This window comes from Setaria viridis, chromosome 5, assembly GCF_005286985.2.
Source record: "Setaria viridis chromosome 5, Setaria_viridis_v4.0, whole genome shotgun sequence".
Lineage (NCBI taxonomy): Eukaryota > Viridiplantae > Streptophyta > Magnoliopsida > Poales > Poaceae > Setaria > Setaria viridis.
Window position 1 is genome coordinate 30,478,827 of NC_048267.2, and position 23,264 is coordinate 30,502,090.

The 23,264-nt window shown below is 46.4% G+C and overlaps 1 protein-coding gene across 1 annotated transcript; it reads left to right on the top strand.

Annotated features, from left to right (window-relative positions):
- Nucleotides 1-12,872: 12,872 nt before the first annotated feature.
- Nucleotides 12,873-18,078, top strand: LOC117857047 (probable sodium/metabolite cotransporter BASS2, chloroplastic). The gene is made up of 13 exons (XM_034739518.2): nucleotides 12,873-13,043; nucleotides 13,137-13,224; nucleotides 13,960-14,137; nucleotides 14,256-14,297; nucleotides 14,389-14,502; nucleotides 14,613-14,675; nucleotides 15,446-15,573; nucleotides 16,030-16,111; nucleotides 16,191-16,242; nucleotides 16,343-16,440; nucleotides 16,765-16,926; nucleotides 17,450-17,539; nucleotides 17,674-18,078. The coding sequence occupies exons 1-13, from the start codon at nucleotides 12,953-12,955 to the stop codon at nucleotides 17,749-17,751; spliced, it is 1,266 nt and encodes a 421-aa protein (XP_034595409.1). The 5' UTR covers nucleotides 12,873-12,952; the 3' UTR covers nucleotides 17,752-18,078.
- Nucleotides 18,079-23,264: the final 5,186 nt, after the last annotated feature.

Consider the following 23,264-nt stretch of genomic DNA (forward strand, 5'->3'; position numbering starts at 1 on the left):
GCGAATGAAGGCATGCACACACTACTACTACGAGCGATCTCTGCTGGGGAACGACGGGTTGATGGGCCACTTGGACCAGAAACGGATGTTTATGGGTTATCTTTGGATGGTTGTCGTGGCTATCCCTGCATTCGTTCCTGGCTGGCATGGCTATCCTACTCCAGACAGTGGCAAAGTAGGAGTACCGTTCGTATCAGCATAAGCGAGACAAAAATGCAACTTAACAGTGCTGCTGGCTAATCATGTAGCTACTGATGGCGACCAAATGCGAACGGCACGAGCTAAGGTTGCAAGATTCAGGTCAAAGTTAGAGGATCACAGACAGAGGAGTAGAGAATCGTTCAAATGAATATGGAAGGATCGGCCCATTTGGAACAGCAGTACAGTACTGCAGACGAGAACATCTCATTGGAACAGGAACTGCTGACATACTCTGAGACTCATCACACTATGGGTATATAGATATTCATTCATATCAACCGCCGAAAGACAGCCTCTGATTTGTTGCGTTTTCTTCACACGAGAGCGCCAACAAACAGTAGTTTGAATTGTCATTGAAGGGACCGTAACACCTTGAAGCACGTAAAAAACCTATTCCAATTTCTAATTGTGCACCAAGTTTTTCTATGTGTTGCTATCTCTACCATAAAAGAGTTTGTACGGTTCCAATCATATAAACTACACATGAAATTTTAGGAAAGTTAAATCATATAAACTACACATGCAATTCTAGGAAAGTTAAACGCGGAATGTAAATGCAATAAGAAATGCGGAAGGTAAATGAGGTAGAGAAGGCAAACTCCATTCACGGCGACACAACGTTTTTTACCGAGTTATCGGAAAGCAAGGCTCTCTATTAGTCCTCGTTATTGGAACCCCTCTTAAGAAAATGCCCGTGGAAGGGCATACGCTCCCCGGTCAAGTAACTTCGTAGGATAGCTAACGGACCTTCCCCACGTCCAAGTAGATCTCCACATAGCCTCTCCCGGATGCTCCTTGCCACTCTTCACTTGGTAGAGCTTTGGCAAAACTCTCAGGACCTCTCATCCCTATCACAAGCACCCGTGGCCACTCCACAAACATGGTTAGAGGGTTTTGCATGTCTTACAAGTCCTGAATTTACAACTTTGATGTGCGCAAGCACCGATAACTTGTTCATTTATCTATTAACTTGTTGATTCCCGTTTCCATTTGCATGATCTCCACCATCACCATTATCACCAAATTTTTTTTTTGAGAAAGCAACGGGGGGGCAGCGGCCCACCTGAACCAAATTTCATTCCCAAATTGAGTCCACAGTACAAAAGAGGCATAAGAGCCTCAACACTAGAACAGGAGGGTAGGGGAGAACCTGAAACACAGGGTTTAATTTACATGAACTAAAGCATGGCACCAGGACAGAAGCGGCTCCGTGTCCAACCTCTGAGGAGCTCGGCACACTCACAGTTGAAGGTGATCCATCAGGAGGGCGGCCATGGCGCGCGCAGTCAGCGTGTCCATTATCACCAAATTTGTTGTCCGTGTCAGACAGCAGGTACGATTCGATATCATGCAAGACAGGACGGTATTGACTGTTATACAAGCTGCTTGGCTGGCTGCGCTGCTGGCTTCCGGCTGCTGCTTTTGCCTGTTGGCTGCAGCTACTGCTTTGCAGCTGCCTGCATCTGGCTACGCTGCATGTAGTGCTTCTTTGTAGCTGGTTTGTATTGCGGGATGCTGCAATTGAATTCAAATTTTTAGTAGCAACGTGTGCAATTGATTTTAATTTTTTAGCGCAAACGCAGACCAACCAATCAAAATAACCCGCCATCACCATACCAATAGCCAATGAATCAGTACCGTTCTACTAACAGTTCATTACAATAAAAAAAATTACACACAAATTACTTGACATCCAACATATGGCAGAAACAAACACACATAGACATAGAACATTACAGGGAGATAACAGCGAGGCATCCAGTACCATTGCTACGGTCTGCTTGCTCAAATTCCACTACCTGGCTGCCTAAATGTCAAAATTTGCTGTCACCACTTGCACGTACCCATTTTGGTATAGCCATCAGTCATCACCAACATCTATGCAAACTTGTATAGAAACAAAATCCAAAACTAGTCATACCTGTTACCTACATCAAGAAGATTCCTGCCACGATCCAATCTCATACACTTGCCATATCAGGTGTAGCATTTGCTGCCACCCATGCGGACACGGCGTAATCCGGAGTTTGCGCTATGTTCCTATCTGCAGTACTTGCATCAGCACGGTCCAGCAAATAATTGTGGAGTGCAAAGCAAGCAATAATGATCTTCGTTTGCCTCTCTCGATCATAGAATGATACTTGTCGCAAAATATGCCACCTCGATTTGAGCAAGCCAAATGCTCGTTCCACAACATTGCGAAGACTCGAATGGTGGAAGTTGAATTTCTCCTCCAAACTTTCAGCCGCTCTTCGGCTGAACTCCTCTAGATGGTACCTCGTACTGCAATATGGCCCCGGATAGCCTTCACGAACTGCGTAACCCGAATCCACCAGATAGTACCTTCCTGGATAACATCAAACATATTCACCATTAATGCAACACTTTTACAATTGTTGCTTCATGGATGTAATTAGCCAACTAACATACCTGGAGGTGGATGTGGGTAATTTGGTTTCTCCATACAGTCCCTCAATACCGCCATGTCATGACTGGATCCCGTTCTCCCCGCTCCTACATATGTGAACCGCATGTCCATATCCACTATGGCTAACATATTAAAGCTTGGCCACCCTTTTCGATTAATGAAGTCCAAACGTGACTCACGCCCGATTTGTACGGGAATGTGAGTTCCATCTAAAGCACCTATGCACCTTATGCACCCAACAAAGAACGGTGCATATGGGTTGAGCTTATGATTAACCTTTGAGTACGACGAGTCTTTTGGAGCGATAACCGTTTGTGCGAATGAGAACATGACATCTGCCACATGAGCCATCTTCCTACTAACTGTGTCCAATGACCGCTCAAATCTATCTCTAATCTGTCGAGAAGCCTGTTGTGTCCCACAAGCCCAGACGAACATAGCTAAAGCCTCGATAGGTTCTAGCTCTTGTATTGATTCCAGCCCATGATAATTAACTAAGATATCATGCAACTGAAGGAATGCGTCAGGATACATACGAAAATTATCGTAGCACCTCCAGCTTTCCCGCATATTCAGCTCAACCCATTGACGTCCGGTCATTCGTGGCAACTCCACGGGCGGGTTCACCACAGGAGCTGGACTTCTGCTTGCAGCTGCTGCTACCCCCACCAGTTGGTATACGATGGAGCTAGCATCACTGCCAGTGTCGTTGTTTGACTCCTCAGCGCTGCTCATAATGTAAGCAACCTGTGCATAGAATAGACATTAATGGTTCAGTCATAAGTCTATAAAGTAAAAGTTCCACTACAAGTTATAGAACAAACTGCTTCAAACTTGTCAAGAAACTTCCCTGTCCTCCTCCCTGGATGGCTGCATAGGTAACTTTCCTGTCCTCCTTCCTGGATGGCTGGATAGGTCCTCAATGGTCCTCCATGCCTTCCTGGTAAAGGCACAATGAAAAGCAAGATCAAGCTTCTTTGTCACTGATGCACATGCCATGTAAATTACATGCGTTTTTACCTAAGAATGAAATAGATGCACATGCAATGTAAATCATGGACCACATTTAACTTGGAAAATTATACATCACACACAACACATTGTTCAGGCCAGAGGCCACATTACATGCTAAGACATTATTGTCTACCATCAGTACACAACACTACGATAAAACCAACACATGCCACACTGAACTACTTGTTCTCCCTCTCCCAGTTGAATTGAATCCAATGCAGGCGGCCCTCTCTGGTTTTCATCTTCGTGAAGACCCTTCGATACACTGCATTCTTGCACAAATATATTGCCATGCAGTACAAATCAGAACCCTCATCGATACCATCTTCTTCTAAAATTCGCATTGCAAGGTCTAACCCCTCTTGCTCACGGTTGAGACGTTTCTGGCTTCTTGTAGCTACAGTTCCGGAGAGTTCTCTGACGTAGTCCTCCAAGCTGCCACTCTTCTTTTTCGGAGGACTGTCAACAACTTCCTCCCGGGTTGGCCTTTTAGACATATTACGAGCACTGGTAGCAGCCATGGGGTCTAGGTACATGTCTGATGCAGTGTCCTCGATCCCCATACTGGGTGTTGCCTCACGGACACCTCCTGCAGTTAGCAAGGTCCCCCTGTCTTGGGTGGTGTGGCCGAACAATGTGTAAAGTTTGTCAAGGAACGGTGGCGGTTTAGCAGTACTCGTCTGGATAGCATCAACACTAGTTTCCTAGAGGTCACAACACTACATGTTAGAAAAAAAATTGTTGCTCGAATTGAATGAACAGGAAGTACTGCAAAGGTGACAGCACGTACCCCTTCGTCGGTAGCCCAAAAAGTGGAATCAGCTGCAACGCCACCAGTATGTCTGTCACGGCCTAGGTCTGATTGGACTTGCAGGTCCCTCCTATTCATGAACGACCTTTGCATGGTGCTCAGCTTGTTCTGCAGCTGCTTGCTGCCTAAAGTCAGACCAGTCTGTTGTTTGAAGTTGCGGTAGATGTGTTGCCATCCCAACTTAGTTAGGCACTTGTTACTCCAATTCAGTTGGTTCTTCTCAGCAATGCAGAGGTTGAGGAATGTTTTTTTTTGTCTCCTCATCCCAATTGGCACGGCTGGTAGCCATCTGAGCCTAGTTGTACAATGCATAGTTTGAGTAGGTAGGAGCTGCAATTTTATTTTAACAAAGAAGAAAATGCAGGAGACATAAAAGTAGACAAACTCAGTATGCAATGAACATGTCACTTGTGTTGGAGTATAAGTGAACTACCCAGCTCTCCTCATTAGTTTAAGCTTTTGGGTTCAACTGGTTGGTGCATGTAACTCAATATGGTATCAGAGTCAGAGGTCTCGAGTTCAAATTCTGGCGGGTGCGATTAAATAAAATAATTGCAGCCCACTCCCATTTCCACATGCGGCCTGAGGGATCCTGCACGTGATGGGGAGTGTTGGAGTATAGGTGAATTGCCCACCTTTTCTTATTAGCTTAAGCTTTTGGGTTGAATTGGTTGGTGCATGTAACTTAATAACTTGCCTTAGCAGTTATCTTGGTGCGTTTGTAACAGAGATTGTACGGACAGGCTCGTGGGGGAGAGCATGAAGAAGTGGATGGCGATGCCAGTGTGGGCACCGTTGCGAAGGACAAGACTGTACTGCAAGTAGGCTCGCTACAGAGGACTGCATATATGCAAAAGAAAATATTGTCAGATTAATGCTTCAAATTTGCACTCAAATTGTACCAGAATTTAGTTACAACACTTGAGGACAATCCAATTCAGAGAAGCAATAAACTTGCATATAAACCTTTATGCAAGCTAGAAATATAATCTATAGATAAAAGGGACCAGAATCTGATAGGTAGGCATACTGATCATGGCAATATGCAAATCTCGTAGAGACATACACTAATGAGTAATTAACAGGCATACTGACTGGTATCATTGAGATACTAAGTTAATTTACAAATCTAATCCTACATTTTGAATTGTTACAAAGGAAACACAGTATAATAAATTCATGAACTGGTAAGTTAATAATTGTGTTCATGGGGCTACAAATGTCTCTCAGTATAAGTAAAATAAAAAGTAATATATGAATATGAGGAAAACTTGCCTAAAGTACCAAAATGTATTTATTAATCCAATAAAAGCAACCACATGCATATCCAATTTCATTCATTTGAATGAGATGGCAGAAGGTCGGGATGTTGTACGTACATCAAACAAAGACCTCAACAGGGAAGGGAAATCAAAACATTTGGTCTTTTATTATGAACAAACATATGAGCTCAAATAGTAAACCAAATGACTAATCAGATGAAAAAGAAAAATACATGCAATTTAAGCAAATTTACTTAATTCAATATTGTTTTTGTGCTACTAGGTTGAAAAGACAATGTTAGGTTGTCTCAACATCATGTATGCTATTATTTACCATCAACATGTTGCACAAGAATGATAGCTGCAATGAAAGCACACCATGTTTTCATCTTTGCAGCATCCAGTATTACTATTTTGGATCTCATGAACAAGAAGAAACCATAAGTTAAACTTACAGTGACACAAGTGAAGGTTGGCCTAAACCAGGTGGTAAGCTTCATGTTAGTGAATTATAGCTTAAGTTCCTAACCAAGCAGAAGATATAACATTAGCTACCAAGCCTGGATCACATACTATTAACTGTAGAAATAACTCAAAAAGGCATTTACATAAGCTATAAAAAAATAATTCTCAGGAAAGGTACAAGCACACATAAAAAACTTGGCAATGGTAAACAATATAAACTTCTTAATTCAGACAACAATTGGTCTAAAACATAACCAACTATTAGCAGGTCCGGACAAGCAAGAAGGTAACTAAGATGAATTCTCAAAACAACTTATATTTGACATCCTTTAGTATTTGTGGCCATCATTTATACAGATGAATATATATCATTCCAAAGCAAAGAATGTAAAAAAAACATGTGTACTAGTAGGTGCAGTTTACCCAAACAGAGAAAATTAACAAGTCAATCAGTTTATTCTCAGGTATTATTTGAATGAGCTTTATCAATTTATATGTGATTTGTCAAGTGAGAGGGACAAGGATCTGAGTCCGATGGAAACTTTTAGAGGTGGAGAGAAAATATAAACCTACACCGTTGTAACAATTGAACTCTCTAATAAACATCGTTAAGATCAGCAAGATCATTAGAGTCTTATTGAGCTGATGAATTAGCAGCTTTCACAGCAAAAAGACCACAATGACCCTAAGGAGTTAAACTGCTATTTACATCCTAAACCACATTTTTGCACAACAACTTTAAGTTTCACCAACAAGAAAGTTGTCCAACTGGTTAAATACCAGCAACCTTGGTTCTCACTTTTGTTTTTCCTTAGCCAGTCAGAGCTCTAAATCTGTGAGACAAGTTCAACCTTGGAGCCTTTTTACTCCAATCCGTTGCGATCTTGATCTAACTTCTTTTGGCAAAGTTGTGCATGGGTTCAAGGATAGAAACTTGTTAAAGGGTTCAATTGGCGCGCGGTTCAAATTTTTGGAGAAGAGTTGCAAAGCAAGTAACTGCTCTATTCTCTTCACGCCCCAAACGCTAGCACCCTGTGCGACGTCGCCGCGTGGCACGCCACCACCGGCAGCTTGCCGGCAACCAACCCGCAGCCGTGACGCGACGGGATAGCGCTAGCATTGCCCAATCGCACTAGCAGGCCATCCCTCCTCACTGTTCCAAATCCCCAGCACCCAATCCCGCTCCACCTCTCCCCTCTCCGCGAACACCACACCGCCGAAGCTCACCGGCGCATGCCTTCGCCCAGTAACCAGCGCGACGCGACAACACGCGCGCGCAGAACTAGCAGATCCGCGTGCCTAGCAAACCTGCTTTGCCCCCAGCCCTCAATCCTTGCTGCCCAACTAGGGCAAGATTGCGTCCGACCTCGCCAATGGAGGCGCCGACCAATCGTCGCCGCGACAGAGCACTTCCTTCTCCCTCGATCTTATCCTCTTGCCCGCTCGAGCTCGTTTCCTTCATCTGAACACTTCCGCGCATCTATAAAAAGGTATTGAAGCCTCTTACCGAAGTTCCCTTTGCCACCACCGCCTTTGCCACCACCGCCATTGCGGCACTACCTGCTCTGTTTTTCTCCACCGCACTCACCGCTGCACTTGGAGCTGCCACTCCGGCTAGCCCTGCGCAGCGACTCCTTCACTGTCAGCTTCGCCTTAGTCGCCTGGAGCTCGTCGACCCGTTCAAAGAGCACGCCGACCTGCTCAAGGAGCCTCTGAGGCCCTATCTCGCTAGATCGCCGCCACCAGTTTCTGTGACACCGACCTGAGCCGCCGTTGTTCCTCGTTCCGCCTCGGCTTGTTTCTTCCCGATCCCAAGACCTCGTCAGTAGGACCGAAGGTGAGCTGCCGACCCCTTTCCAGCTCTTCCCGATCCTGAATCATCCGCGAAAGCGACCGGACCTTGTCCGCCTCGCCCGAGTGTTGTCCGCCTCGCCCGAGGGCTTGGTTATGTCTTTTCTTTTGACCGAGGGTATCTGTGTTAAATTCCGAGGATTTCTCTATGTTAAATCTGAGAATCGTGGTACAGTTATTCCTTAAGTCTAAGGGTTAGATCGTAAGTTTTCCCCAATCCGACTCTTTTAACTCGAATTAAATTGACAGAAACTTGGAAATTACATCTTAAATCGAGGAAAAATCAAAAAAATATGAAATCACTTTGGTTGGAATCCTCGTTCTGAGTAGAATCCAATAAAGTAGGCTTGACACCTTTTCCTATAGTTTTTCTACAATTTTGGGTTTAAATCCTTGCAAATGCTGTTGGAATTACCGTCTGAGTGTCTTATTCTTGCATTGCATCTCGTGTAGAATTGAGCGTTGCCGATGGCACCTACGAGCTGCATCAAGTGCTTGACGAGGACCCTGCTGCAGAGCTACTCCAAGCCGGAGCAGAGCCCATTGCTGAACCCGCCGAAGGCCCTCAAGCTAACTTAGCGTGTGAAGGCAAGCCCCGGAGCATAACCCGATTTTTCTAAACTTGTGCATGCCTTCTGTTGTTAATGTTTGTGCATTTACGTTTACAGGAGTTGTTTGGAAACTCTAGTTGCATGATCCTAGGTTCCTTTATTATGAATACTAGTATGACAGGATCTCGAGTAGCTGCTTTGCTTAAATAGGACTCGGTAAAAGTCGAGTGATTTCCTGTCACTCGCGAGTTATAGGAGTTGCTTGCTCTCTTTTTGTAACAACTATAAGGACGATGGATGGGGCAGGGTCTTGTGAATTATTTTGGTGGTCGGTGGATTGCCCCGTCTGTCGAAATGAATTTGACTAAGGTTGAGATATGCTAGTGTTCGTGATCAAGTGTTTGAACAATACTAATCTCATACCTAGTATGGGATGGGGAAGCCTAGTACCTGATTGAACCGGCAAGTGTCTTACACCCCTGCTGTCCTTGGAACGTAGTTCCCATGGTGCATCATGTGGGTGCAAGTGCGGTCACAGTACGGTAGAGACCGGGACTATGGAGCATTGCATGCCAAAGGCGGTTTGGACCTGACACGCGCTTGGGAATTGATGGGGACAGTGGACAAGTGAAGCTATCCTTTGTGGTGAGCGGATGTTGTGGGATTATTTCCACCATGCATGGTTAAAACTCGGATCGATTCGTCTGCCTCTCACAGCTTGAGACTACTTGATCATTATGCTACACTGAGTAAGAAGAGGACATGTTGATGATGTTAATGCTGATGTTTTCTATTAATTGTTTGTATAACCATGCTTGTTCAGTATGAGTTGCAAATGTAGAATGGTTAATGAACTAGAACTTATGGCTAAAATGTTGAAGGTAAGGATCCACCACTAGTCGCTTTTGGCAAAATAACCCCTCTGGCCAAACAGCCTGCATGTCTAGGTGTTGGTGGATTAGTACCACCAACGGGTAAGTCTTGTTGAGCGTAGTCACTCAGCCTTGTTGTGGCTTATCTTTTCAGGTTTTGTTGTGGAAGAAGGTACCGCTTGGCCCTCCCAGCTCCCTTCGGGATAGACGGTCGAGTGGGCTCCCTCCTCGGACGGTGAGGATGGAGGTTACTGATGTCGTGACCGGCTTCGTCACGGTGTCGGGCGTCGACGTTTAGTTACCATTGTTTATTTCCGCTGATGAACACTTTGCAAACTTGTATTGAATTTCGAACTCTTTTGTTGTAATAAACTTATGCACTTGTTAAAAGAATAGACTGTTGTAATCTCTATAACCGCTCACTCTCGGGTGAGTCCGCTTTCGTGATCCTGTAGCGTGGTTTCATCGGAAAGAATCCGACAGACGACCAAATTGGCTTGATTAAGGTGCACGATCGCATGTCAGACGACTTAAAAGTGTTTTAGCCGAGTTAATTTGAGCGGTTCTGCCACAACCGTATGTACCAATTGTAATAAATAACAGGATAATATACGCTTCAGAAGGTATTCAATTTTGTACCCAAGGCCTAATGCTAGACATTCACCTGCCTCAACAATGAACAGGCTTTAGATCCAATAACATCAGTTTAAATGTTTCATTTTGCTATTGCAGTCCAGCTTCAGTCATCTTGAGGAAGAAACATTTGGCGGTAAATAAGGGGATTACCTGGATCTGAATGGGGGGCTTCCTCGGGCTATGATGACACTAGGGTCGGGATGTGGCGAATGGGAGATCTGTTGCTGGACTTCTTGCTCGAGTTGTCAGGCGGGGGGTGCCGCGGTGGAGACGGTAGCAGCCGCAAGCCCGGATCCCGGCTGGCGTGCTGGACGACGAGCTAGATCCCTGGCGGCCGCCTTGACCCCGGGTGCCTCGACGCTACAGGTAGATGACCTTCCTACGCGGTGGGGGCGAATGGTCCGGCGCAGGCGACGAAAAGTCCACCCCGTGCTGAATCTGCTTCGTGGATGCTGCGTCGAGGACAGAGGGAAGCCGTCACCAGGAAGGGAGACGCCGGGTATGACGGTGGTGGAGAGGGGGCGAGAGGGAAGTGGATACGGATGCGACGCGGGAAAGAGAATGCGAGGCTTCAGGACCGCCGTCAGCTCAATTTCTCTTCCAGCTGTGCCAATCAAACCTCGTCAACTCCGGTGAACGTGGGCATCTCGTCGCCGTGGTCAAAACCCCCAATCAGATCTTCACTCGTGCTGTCTACTGACCACGCATCACATCCTATTCCAAAATTTTCTTCAGACTGAACAAAGTTAATCAGGGCGATTGACAACACCATGCATTCCCAACATTAGTGTGACATTACAGTGCGAATAAAGAATAGGAGCACTGTAAATGATGCATATCAAGGAAGCTGATCAGAAGTGAAAGGTGGAAGTTCTGGGACAGATTATTGGCAGAGAATGTCGCGCGGTCTTGTGGAGGAACTCACTCCCTGTTTTGCATCGCACCGCAAGAGGCATAGCTCTGGCGTGGAGGACTGGTCGGCGCCGATCATCTCCATCTCAACCTTGAACTCCAGCTCGCCTCGTGCGCGCTTGTCCGACGCCATCCGGTCGCGCAGTCCGGGTGACAGTGCCACGCCGGGGGGCGATACGAGGATCACATATTCACATCCACCTCGCCCGTGGCCCTCCTGGGCACGCACAAGCCCGACGCCACGCCCCAGCCGACGTCCAGGCCAGCGTAGAGGATCCACACGGCGGCGGCCCCCGTGCAGGTCTCGTCGTCCCGGCGGTTGTCCACCCGGAGTGTTAGGTTGAAGGAGGGGGTGGCCGCTGGGTTCCGCGCGGCGCCGATCATCCCCTCGGCCGCCGTGACCCCGACGTAGAATTCGGCGCCCTTTTCGAGCTCGGCGGACATGAATATGAGCATAGTAAAACGGCGAAGGCCAGTCCCACGCAGACGATGAAAGCTAACGCCGGTCATGTCAGGCAGGGGGGTTCGCCTGATGACTCTGGTTCGACGCCGCTGGCCTCAACGTCAACGGGTACCACGGGTGCCATGGCGAGCAACCGAGGACGCAGTATGTAGGCAGAACAAAACGATCTAATATTAGATTTCTCGTGTAGCTAATGCAAGCAGATAGCAAAGTCCGTATTCAATTCGAGTCTGTGAACCGAGTCCTCGGTTACACAAAAGCTTCTGCGATCCGGATTTTGTACAATCCAAGGTCTCCTTCCAAGTTCCGTTCGGAGTTGCACAGTCACGTAAAATCCTTGTTCTATACGCTTTGCACTTTTTGCCGTCGATCCTAATCTCGTGCTCACTTTTTTAGCCATGTCCTGCTGGCGAGTGCGTAACGCTGCTGACGATCTCGCGCAGCCTGCGGCGGCCGGACGGCGATCTGCTCCACGCAACAAGATAATGGCATGCCTGTATTGTGTGGTCATCATCCTCGGCGTTCTTCTTTGCGGTTTCGCCGTCTTCAGGTTAGCCGATGACGTAGCGGGGCACTACGTCGTGAAAATCAGCATCGAGGCGTCGGAATTCCGATCCATCATGGCGGACGACGGGAGCACGATGTCATCTCCAGTAAAGGTAAAGCCATCGTTCAACGTCACCGCACGCGTCGAGAACCACTACCACCATCACATACGCTTCAGGACTGGGGCGGCGCCGTGTTGCACGACGGAGTACCGCTCGGCCGGGCCACTTTCCCCGACGGCCTCTGCGCGCTGAGCATGGGAGAAGGCAAAGTGACGGCCACCACGGCGAGCGGGTTGGTGGGGCTGACCGACGAGGTGCGCGGCCGCATGGCGAGGCGCGGGCAGACTTGGGGAGAGGTAGATCTGCGGATCGATATGAGACATCACGTCCTGCTAGCCGATTCAAGCGCGGACGAGTGGCTCCGGTGCACCGCAAGGTTGGACGGGCGACCTACTTCAGCACCGTGCCAATTCGAAATCTCATCGCGATCTTAGGCCACTTGTTTCTCTCTCTCTTTCGAGACGATTTAGGCCATTTGTTTCAAGTTTGTCCATATTTGCTCGTCTAATCCGGCAATCCCAATAATATTCCCATCGAGCAGCCACAGCCACAGCGCACAAGCGACAGAGGAGTCGAGCTCTCCTGAGCTTGGAGGGAGGCCACAGCCACAGCGCGCAAGCCACAGGGCGCAAGCGACAGAGCAGTCGAGCTCTTGAGCTGAGAGGGAGGAAGGCAGCGGGAGCGGCGGGGAGCCCGGACCTGATCCTCAAGCGCGCCGATCCACACGATTTCCGCCATCCCCACCCTCCTCGACGAAGGCACGGCCACTACATCTTCTCCCCTCGGTCGACGCCTCCCCCACTCGTGACTCTTAAACCATCCCCGGTCACCCCCACGGGCCTCGCGACTCCGCGCCCATCCGCATTCCGTCCTCCCGCATGGCGCCGTCCGCCACCAGCTCCATGGCCTCCGTCTCCCGGGCCCTCCGCCCGCGGCCCCGCGCCGCCGCCTGCTCGGCTCCTCGTCTGGGTACGCGCACGCTGAATCCTGCTTGAATCGATTCCCTTTTTTCGTTTGTTTGAGGTGGCTTTGATTTTACTTGGGGTGCGGTTCTGGGTGCAGGGTGCGGATTGGGAATCGCGTGCTCGATGCCAAGTTTGGGATTGGCCGTTGTGACTGCACCGTCTGCTACCGTCACTCCGGCTCTGAGGTATGTGCGTGCTCCAGAGGTTAATCAGGCCTTGGGAATTGCTTTGGTTCAGGGAATGGATTGGCCGACCGTGAAGATCAGGGTTTGTCTTTGTCAACGGAAATGTGGTTTAGGGGTGTTGACTAGTCAATTTTGCGCCAGTCTGAAGCAGAGTCCTGGACACCTGCATCTCTTTAGGAAGACAGTAGCCCGTGCCCTTTAGGAGTTCTAAAGTTGATCTTTCAAAAAAAAAAAGGAGTTCTAAAGTTGGACAATGACTAGTTGCTACTGTTGGATCTAGCTTTGCTCTCTCTGTCCCACTAGGCCGACTTTTTTTTTTGAAGCTTTAGGCCGACTTTGACTGGCCCAAAAGATATCAAAGGATGACAGCTGTTTGAGGTCCCTACAAAGTCACTTACCATCTTCTACTTTGAGGTGCATAGATTTAGTTCAGGAGTCTCAAAAGTTAATAAGCAACAAACTTGTTGACGTATGTTTCATAGTGTTCAAGTCAACTTTATCAAAATCGAAGCTCACGAGTGAAAGGCGCAGGTGCAAAGCTATATTCAGAAGCATACAATAAGTCTAGCAGATCAGATGACTAGATAAGTAGAGCAGTGCAAAATAATTTTTGTTGAGCAGTGCAAAATAATGAGATTCTCTTGTCATCTCATTATTTTGCACTGCTCAACTAGGCTATTGGATAAAGTTGTTATGCATGTCTATATTTTAATTTGTCCAATTTTTTTATTTCAGGAGACGCCAAATTTTGTGCCAGGCTGAAGCTAACATATCTAATAATCTTCCGGAGAAGTTGCCTGCTAAAGTTAGCCAGCCTGCTAAAGTTAGCCAGCCTGCTGAAGTTAGCCAGCCTGCTGAAGTTAGCCAGTACGAAAAAATTGTCGAGCTGCTTACCACTCTTTTCCCTGTCTGGGTATGTTATACGAGAGCATGTGAAGGTTTTGTTTTCCTTTGAACTAACAGGCAGTTATATATGGTGGATATGGTACAGCTGTTTGTAAATATACTAATACAGAGATCACCTGTGGCAGGTTATAATAGGTACTTTTATTGGGATCTACAAGCCAGCTATGGTAACATTTCTCCCACTTTCAGTTGCCATCGTTTTGGAATCAACAGTTAACACCTTACCGTTTTGTTGGGGTTTCATTGGACAATCTGCAGGTTACCTGGTTGGACACCGATCTTTTCACTATCGGGTTAGGACTTCTAATGCTATCGATGGGGCTAACATTGACATTTGAAGATTTTAGGAGATGCTTGAGGAATCCATGGACAGTATGTTTCTGCACTTGAAACCTTTATCGATTAGATTGTCTTTTCTGTATCCAACATCGAATTGATGTATAGTTTATTATGTATGTTCTGATGGAATTTCTTATTTGCAGGTTGGTATAGGATTTCTTGCACAGTATTGCGTCAAACCTCTGCTAGGACTCGCTATTGCAACGGTAACTCTATTATGGCAATAAAATGCATATAACCATTATTGCATTTCCAATGTTTTGTCATCAACTAGTATGAAATTTCACTGATTTTAGGTTAAGAAAGTGTTGTGATGGATACAATATATTCTGTTTCATTGTTTTTTTGAATCATGGTTATATTGTCGTATTGTTGGTTAATTCATGGTTATAGTCTAAAGTTTTATCATTGTGTGTACAGTTGGCTTGCTTAAATAAATGATCACTCCTTATAATGTGTTTTATTTTCCTTCATTTTATATTTAGATAAACACTTTTATTGCTGGATAAAGCTTACATCTATTAACAGTAAGTGAACAAAACTACGATCATGTTTCTATCTAGGAGAACGGTATCTAATAGTACTTGTTATTTCCAGTCCAATCAATTACAATCTGTTGTACCTTTGTTTTGAGTTGCTGTTATGCTGGACTTTTTTTCTATGATATACAAGCTTATTTGAGAATTTAATATAAGGTGATTTGGTACTGCCCCATTTTAATCATGTTATATTAAGTGAACAATGTCAGTCCATGTCTGCCACCATTTTCAATAGTTTGTTGATTCTAAAATATAACCTTCTCTATTTGGATCTTCAATTGGGTACATTTAAGATGAGATGTCTATTCATTGCTAAAAAGTCATTTGACCATAGAATTTCTTCTACAGCATGAAATTTGCACTAAAGTATCTCTAGAAGCCATTTCATTTTAATTCCTGCATTTATAAGCACATAATCTAGGTGCCTTGTATTACAGACCTTGAAGTTACCCGCTCCTCTCGCAACTGGTCTTATTTTGGTCTCATGTTGCCCTGGTGGACAAGCATCAAATGTTGCAACTTACATATCGAAGGGAAATGTTGCGCTTTCAGTTCTTATGACCACGTAAGCTTGATGTTGCTTGTTAAAAGAAAGTATATTGATTTGGACACTGCATGCCTGCTGTCAGTTACTGTCACTAGCTTTTTAAGTTATTGAGTTCATCTGATGTCAGCTCTCTTTGTAACACCATTTCCACAAAATTAGTGTGAACAATGGTTGCACTCCTAAACAGTTTGCTGTTGTCTTAATCAAAATTTGGATTTATTTTGATTTAATTGAGCCTTCCATGTTGAAACTTTTGAAGTACGGAAATGTCAGGTTTAGCTAGCTTCTATGGGATTTTGTACTTTGTCTAGTATCATAGCAGTGCATTTTTTTTTTTGGTAGAATTTGATGAGCAGACCATTTAACTGTTGCATATCCTATTGTCATGTTGTGCTACTTAATTTTTATGCTATGTTGCTTCCTTCAGTCTACTGCTCTATTGCACTCTAACATTTTACTCCCTTCATGTTTTAGCTGTTCAACTATTGGTGCTATAATAATGACACCCCTCCTGACTAAACTCCTTGCTGGTCAACTAGTTCCTGTTGATGCAGCAGTAAGGGCACTACAATCCTGTCCCTATTTGTTTCCTTAATCTTGTCTGCTTGAGTTAAAAGGTTATTATGTTTGTGCAGGGATTGGCCATCAGTACTTTCCAGGTTGTTTTATTGCCGACTGTTCTTGGAGGTGCTTAAAAAACTTAATGGGAGATTAATTTTATTGGCTTTAGTATCTTAGAAATATTTTCTCTTACAGCTTGTGTGACTATATTTTTGTCACTATGCAGTATTGGCCCACGAATATTTCCCCAAGTTTACTGAGCGCATTATCACCGTAGCACCCCTGTTCGGAGTCCTCCTCACCACTTTGCTTTGTGCGAGCCCTGTAAGTATAACAAAGAACTTACTAGAGTAAGGTTCAAGCATTTGCAGAACTGTTTGGTAATAATTCAAAATCATTTTTATATGTTTCATGAAATAACAAATTCAAATATTGTTGGGATACCCCATTTTAACCTCACCAAGCATGTGATGTTTCTACTCACAGTCAAGTGTGCCTAAATTTATCTCTTAGCTAGTAATTTGTAATAGTTATATTCTATTCTCTTATCTTTTTGTAAAAGTTGCTCCTCACAATTATATTTTGGATAGTATGAATGAAATGCTAATTGTTTATACTAATTTTGATTGGAAAATCAACTTTTGCAAGATTGGGCAAGTCGCAGAAGTGTTGAAAACTCAAGGTGCCCAACTTATTATCCCTGTCGCTCTGCTACATGTTGCTGCATTTGCTCTTGGGTACTGGTTATCGAGATTCTCTAGCTTTGGGGAATCAACTTCTAGGACCATCTCAATTGAATGTGGCATGCAGGTAAAGAAATGTTGAGATGCTCAGGTTCAATCTGTTCTTATCTAGCCATAGAAATTTGTAGCACCGTTATTGTTTTAATTATTCTTACTTTTGTTTGGGATATTATTAGAAAATGGTGGGCAAGTAAATAATATATTTGGTGAATTATTTGTGAGTTTCTGTGCTGGTGCAGTTTGTCATGTAGTTCTTGCTTAGACATCAATATTCTGTAAAATTATTTTGCTGCCTGGTCTCACAAACATGTTATCTATGTCTAATGGTTGGTGATGTTAGACAGCCTCTTGATGAATCTGTTTAGTTTTTCACTACTAGTAACATTAGATGGTTTTTTGCTATTGATACTCTTCTCAGTGGAATGAGTTTTGTTGGACTCTGAACCTTCCTGGTTTTACTAGTAGTTTAGTTCGCGAAGCATCAAAACATTCCTTAGCTAGATGTCTGTACAGTTATGAAGTTTCTTCTCTTGCCTAGAGCAATGTGGATTTTCAATTTAGTGTTTAACAATGCCACTTTTTTTTGTCAGAGTTCTGCGCTTGGATTTTTACTTGCTCAAAAGCACTTCACAAATCCGCTCGTTGCTGTTCCTTCTGCTGTCAGCGTTGTGGCCATGGCCGTAAGTTTCCTAGTTTCCTTCTCTTAGCCCGATGTATATGTGCCACAATTCTTTTGCACTCACTGTTAACATTTTGCGTGGTGGCACAAGTAAATGTGTGTTCTCAAAGGTCTTCACCTTTTTGTTCGTGACAGCTTGGAGGGAGTGCTCTTGCAGTTTTCTGGAGAAGCATAGGGCTTCCAGCGAATGACAAGGACGACTTCAAGGAGTGAACAAACTCAACAAGAGAACCTATCGCTGTCACCTGGTATTGGTTTTTAGATGAGCGTGGTTACATCAGAGCAGATTCATGTTCCCAAATTTCAGGAATGGATATCAAGGCCTATATTCTATCCTGTGGGTTATCCTTAGGGGTTACACTCTTGTTATGTTTGTTGTGTAATATTTCACCTCTGCTTTCCCGCAGAGCAGTCAAAAAAGTCTTGTGGACCCTTGGGTGGTCCAAGTAACTGGTCAGTTTGTTCCAATAGTTGATATGACAATTAAGAATTATGATTATCCTGTGCTATTGTTGAATGCATCGATTGAATTTTGAGCTACCTTTTGTCGAAGTGTTGCAGGTTTGTAATAATTCAATTATTGTGCCAAGTACATGTTTTAATGCTGTTTTTTGTTCGAACTGGGCCAGCCAGGAAATTAATTGCCTCAGAATGAGATTATTCTTTTTTAAAATGGACGAATATTCTTTTTTATTAATGCAAGAAACGAACAGAATCATTTGTTCATTGTAGAATGTAAGTAACACGATGAATCCAGCTGGGGAGTTCTTTTTCTGTTGATTTAAGTATGTTTTTTTACGCCTGCACCTGGGGGGCTGTGGCACGCTCGGGTATTGTATAACTCCTGCAGTCCTGCTATGTACTCCTAGGTGACAACATTGTACTATGAATAGTTAATGGAGAAGTTACAATAATGTAGTAGTAACGTCAAAACCGTGGGCAGGGAAAAACTCGAACAAAACTGGTACGTCTGCGTCGCAGGCTCGCAGCATCAGCGCAGCGCAGCTCCTGTGTGGCTGCGTGCACCTGCCATTCTGCCTTCCCCTCAGACGGACCCCATGGCACACTGCTCCAGCACACGCATGCATTGAATGGGGCGCATGCGCCGTGACGCGCATACCACCAGCCCCTGAGGTCATCGGCAACTGTACAAACGTGCATGCCTGAGGTCACCGGCGGGCGGGTACTGTGCGAGATACAGTATATTGCAGCGCTGACAGGATCGCGTACGCAGTGGCGGTACCACTGGATCGTGCTCGTACGCATATAAAAACGATCGGCCATCCATCGGCGTCAATCACCTCGATCGCAGGATGCGCAGGTGTGCATCAGGGTGGGGGAGGGGAATGACCATCGGTAGTATAGCAGCTCGAGATGCACACGCGACATTATGGCGCTCGATGGATCGATCGATCGCGTGCCGTGCATCCAGCCTCCAGGCATGGCGACGGCATCTTGCCGTCACTCCGGTGATCCTGATGGGAGAGGAGAGGATCCATCGGCGGATCGAGCTTATCATGGTGCCATCATAAGCTCGGACGCAGTCGCCATGCCCTCGGCCCTCGCTCGCTCAGTCGCTCTCGCCGTACCGGTAGCTGCACGCCAACTGCGGCCTGGATTCTTGTAATGAGACGTCAAATCGACACGTACTGTGAAGCCTACCGAGGACCAGCTGGCCTTGTGGCAGAAACGGCGAGAAGGTCGCCGTACGCCCGTTTGGAAGAAATTCTTCTTATTTCGAAATTTGGTCCACTCAGTTTTTTTTTTGCAAAAGAATAAAATCTGGTCCAGTCGGCGAAGCTGATCCTTTGCGGTTTCTCTCTGAAAGCATGTCACTATCAGCATCCCTCGATTGTTGTTGCACGCCTGAATCCTGCTGACCCCGTGGGCTCCAAACACAAAAGCTCGGTTTTACCAATGGCTAGCAGCGAGTAGTAGTACTCCGTAGGTTGGAATCCCGTCATGGAGCGGTCCCCGAGAACGAGATTTGGGGCCAGCGGTGCGCTGCACGCGCCGTGTTGCTCCTCCCGTTTTGCCCGTATGCGCGCGCGCCGCGCGGAGCGCGAGGCAGGAGCCATCAGCTATCGTCTCGTCGTCTGGTCTCGTCGCGTGCACTTGAATGGCGGAGTGGTCGCCGGACGCCGGGTGGGGCGAACGTCTGCGGCTGCCTGGCCTGGCCTGGGCGGCTGGGCGCCCGATCCCATCAAAGCCTTCCCGTCACGCGTTCCTCGGCGGGAAAAGCTCGTGGGCGTGGCGTGGGGGCGGTGCGCTGCGGTCCGGCCGGTCCGCGGAGGAGACCCGGGCCGGGAGGGAATGGAATATCCCGCGGCGTGGATCCTGCTCTGCATCCGCGCGCGCACGTCGTCACGTCCGCTGGATCGCGCCGGATGCCCCGCCCCCGGCCTCTGCCGCGCGCATGACCTCACCCACCACCCACGCCGCTATACGAGGGCCAGCCGGGCAGAGGAGAGGCCCCCGCCGCCTGCAGCTTGCTGGCCGGCGGAGCTGACCTGAGGCTGACGCCACTGGCCTTTTCGATCCGGCCATCGCGCTGGCGAGCTCGCGTGCGGCCCGTACGCCTGGCTGCCTGGCTCTGGCTCCGCTCCCCACTGGGCAGTGGGCACTGGCCGACTGGCCGTCCGTCCCGTCCCGGCGGGGCGGTGTGAATGATTGAGATGATGATGACGAGGTATTTTATCTTTTCGTCTTGTTTATTAATCGTCCTCTCCTTGTCAGGGGGGAGACGCAGAAAAGCAGAATGAATGCCCCGGAGTACTTACTTGGCAAGTCCTGCGTGCACACTTTCTTGAGTCATCAAATCAACCCGACTGTTCTCCTCTTCATTTTCTTTCTGGGCAAGCAATGACCGGAAGGTTTTCGAGAGCACGGTACCTTCTACACGTTGTATATACAGCCAATACTTGCAATACGTACAGGTAATCGCTTCCGTTCCACATGTGCTCGGAACACATTCAAGGTCAAAGATTTCACAAAGTAACCACCTTCAAACAAGTAGAGGGTTTAAAGTTTATAAGATGCTTATTATGTCACTACCGTTCCAAATAGTAACGGGTAAGTCTTGTGTGTATGTATCTATGTACGTAAGGTGACCAAATTGAAGTTACAAAACCGATGACCAATACATAGGATCCACAGCCTGCCGGTCGCATGAGAGTTCAACTCCATCAGTCAAGCATAGCTAGAATTTTAGTGCGATGCAAAAAAAAAGGCATCCTCAAAGCCCCCGTTAAAAAGAACCGTAGGGGACGGAGGTTCTCACCGGACCACCGCCCCATGTCTCTTCTTGTTGTCACGGATCCTTTTGCCGCTCGATCGCCAAGGCGAAGCAAGAAGCAACCACCTACACAGGACGGCGCCGGCCGGCGTTACTTTGCTCTGTCCGTGGCCGGCTTTTATCCCCATATTCTGCCGTTACATAGTTTTATAGTCCGATCCTACACATGACGACGTGATACATCGTCGTCCTCGTCCATCGCTTGCCGACGCCCGAATTGCATTTTTGGGAATTCCCCTGCCACTAACCGCCTGGACCACCGGAGGACGGCATGCCTAAGTGCATGCATGCCGGCCGGGCTAGTGTAGTGAGCACAAAAGCGATTCCACATCGCGAGTTTGCCGAGGTCAAGGCACCAGTTTAATTCAGGTGCCGTTCGCGAAAAGAAGGCCAAGACTCGTCGAATGTTTGCACTATTGTGTGTACATCGATCACAACTGTGCATGCCACAGCCTGGTTTGATTGCCGGACGACGGTTGCATGGCTTGCTCGCTACCACACCAGCACCAGTCGAACGCCAGAAAGAATCGAATCTTTGTGTGCAGTGGCTTGAGCCCTCTAACCACAGCCACCACACCACATGATCTATCCCAGATTCTAGCTAGCTTCACTGATGGTTCTTCGACTTGTTCACCTCGATCTCATGTACTACTAGCACGTACGTAGTTTCTAGTTTGGCATTGCTGATGCTTCAGCGTGACGAACAGTACGCTACGGCCCAAGTGATTCATATTTAGGGTGATCCACGCATACGCACGCACCTTTCGATCCCAACTACTGCATGCATGGTCCAGACTAGTAACGTCTAGGCGAGCCTCAAAAGTTGTGTGTGTGGATATATATGCATGCTTCCTTCGTCCCCGTCTTCCTTCGCTTTATATGCATGGTGATGAGAGGCCATTGGATTGGATAACGCTGAGGTGGTGCCGTTGGCTGGGTCTTTCTTCCATTTGCGGCAATTGGCGCCATTCGAGGATCGATCGGGCTACCAGCCTAGCTACCACCTCGAGAACCTGGACCGGCGTTACTGCTGCTGCTCTGCTAGCTACGTGTCAGCCTATGAATTCAAGAGCCTTCACCTACGGACCTACTCTACGGTCCTTTTAACTCATCGGGCACTGCGTCGCTCAAACAGTCAAACTTGAGCACTTAACCGCAACTGGAGTACCTCAAAGGAGAAAGTTTAGGTTCAGAAAAATGCATGCAGGCCATCTCGATTTTAATGTTCGCCCACTGCCTCAAGACGTTGACTCCTCTTTTTGGGATAAAATCTGTCCTTTGCCTTCTGATAACCTTCATGTGGGAGTACAGTATGTGTGCTAAATTTTCACTACAACAACAAAAAAAAAGGTGATAGGCACTTTGCTTTAGGCATTTTCTAATTTGCCGCAATAAAACTTTCTGAAAAAATGTGTTTAAATAAATAGATATTATGTGGAGTATCATAGATATTATTTGTGGCACTTCAGAAGGTGGTCTCGAGTGTAGAGACACTACTTGAGATAACCTGAAACAAAATTGCTTGTGGATGGCTGGAAGCACATCTTTTACACACTTTACTTAATTATAAATTTCAAATACAAAATAATATAGAGAATTAGAGATATTATTTTGGCATTCCCAAATTGACTCTATCTGGTATATATTGTTTGAGGCATGTTTTAGAGTATTTCCGCCCATATAGAAATGCCACTGATTCAGTAATCCAATATAGATGATTCACAAAGTGTTTCTACTCTCGGAGAGTCTAAGACAATGCATCGGAAGGCGTTTTATGGCATTTTAGAAAAAAATGACTATGATTACGTAGAAATATGGAGAGAAAAAATAAAGTGCCTCTACAAGCCGGTTCTCTTGCATGGAAACATGGGGAAGAAATCATGCCATACGCCCATATTGGTGGACGTTGGAGCGAACAAGGGAATAGTAGTGACAGGTGGTGAGGTTGGACTTGAAAGAAGATTGGGAGGTGTGATTCTTCTACAGGAATGGGAATGAGATATTGCTTGACGATTACTAGATACTAAATGGAGTTGAAATTGGGGAGTACGTTAAAAAAGCCGCTGGTAGATAAAATCTCTACTTGTCAACTGTAGGCTCACTGGAGCTTCAAATTTGTCTCAAATTCGTACTGCTCTAGTACTTTACGACACCTCAAGACAAACCTAATACGAACGAGCAATCATGAGCGCATTAAGACCGGTTGCAAGATGGCGGGCCCGGTGTTATGGTCTTACACGAGGTGGACCAGCAGTCTATCTATACGTACACGTACTAATGTACCCGTAGGCATGCTCGTACACGTACGTACTCCTATGGCGAGGGCCAAAGCGAGAAAGAGAGCGGTGTATGGAGCAAAATAGCCGATGGAGCCGAGGGCGAGCGTGACCGATCCCGGAGGCGAGGACCACGACCAGTAGTCCACTTGCTG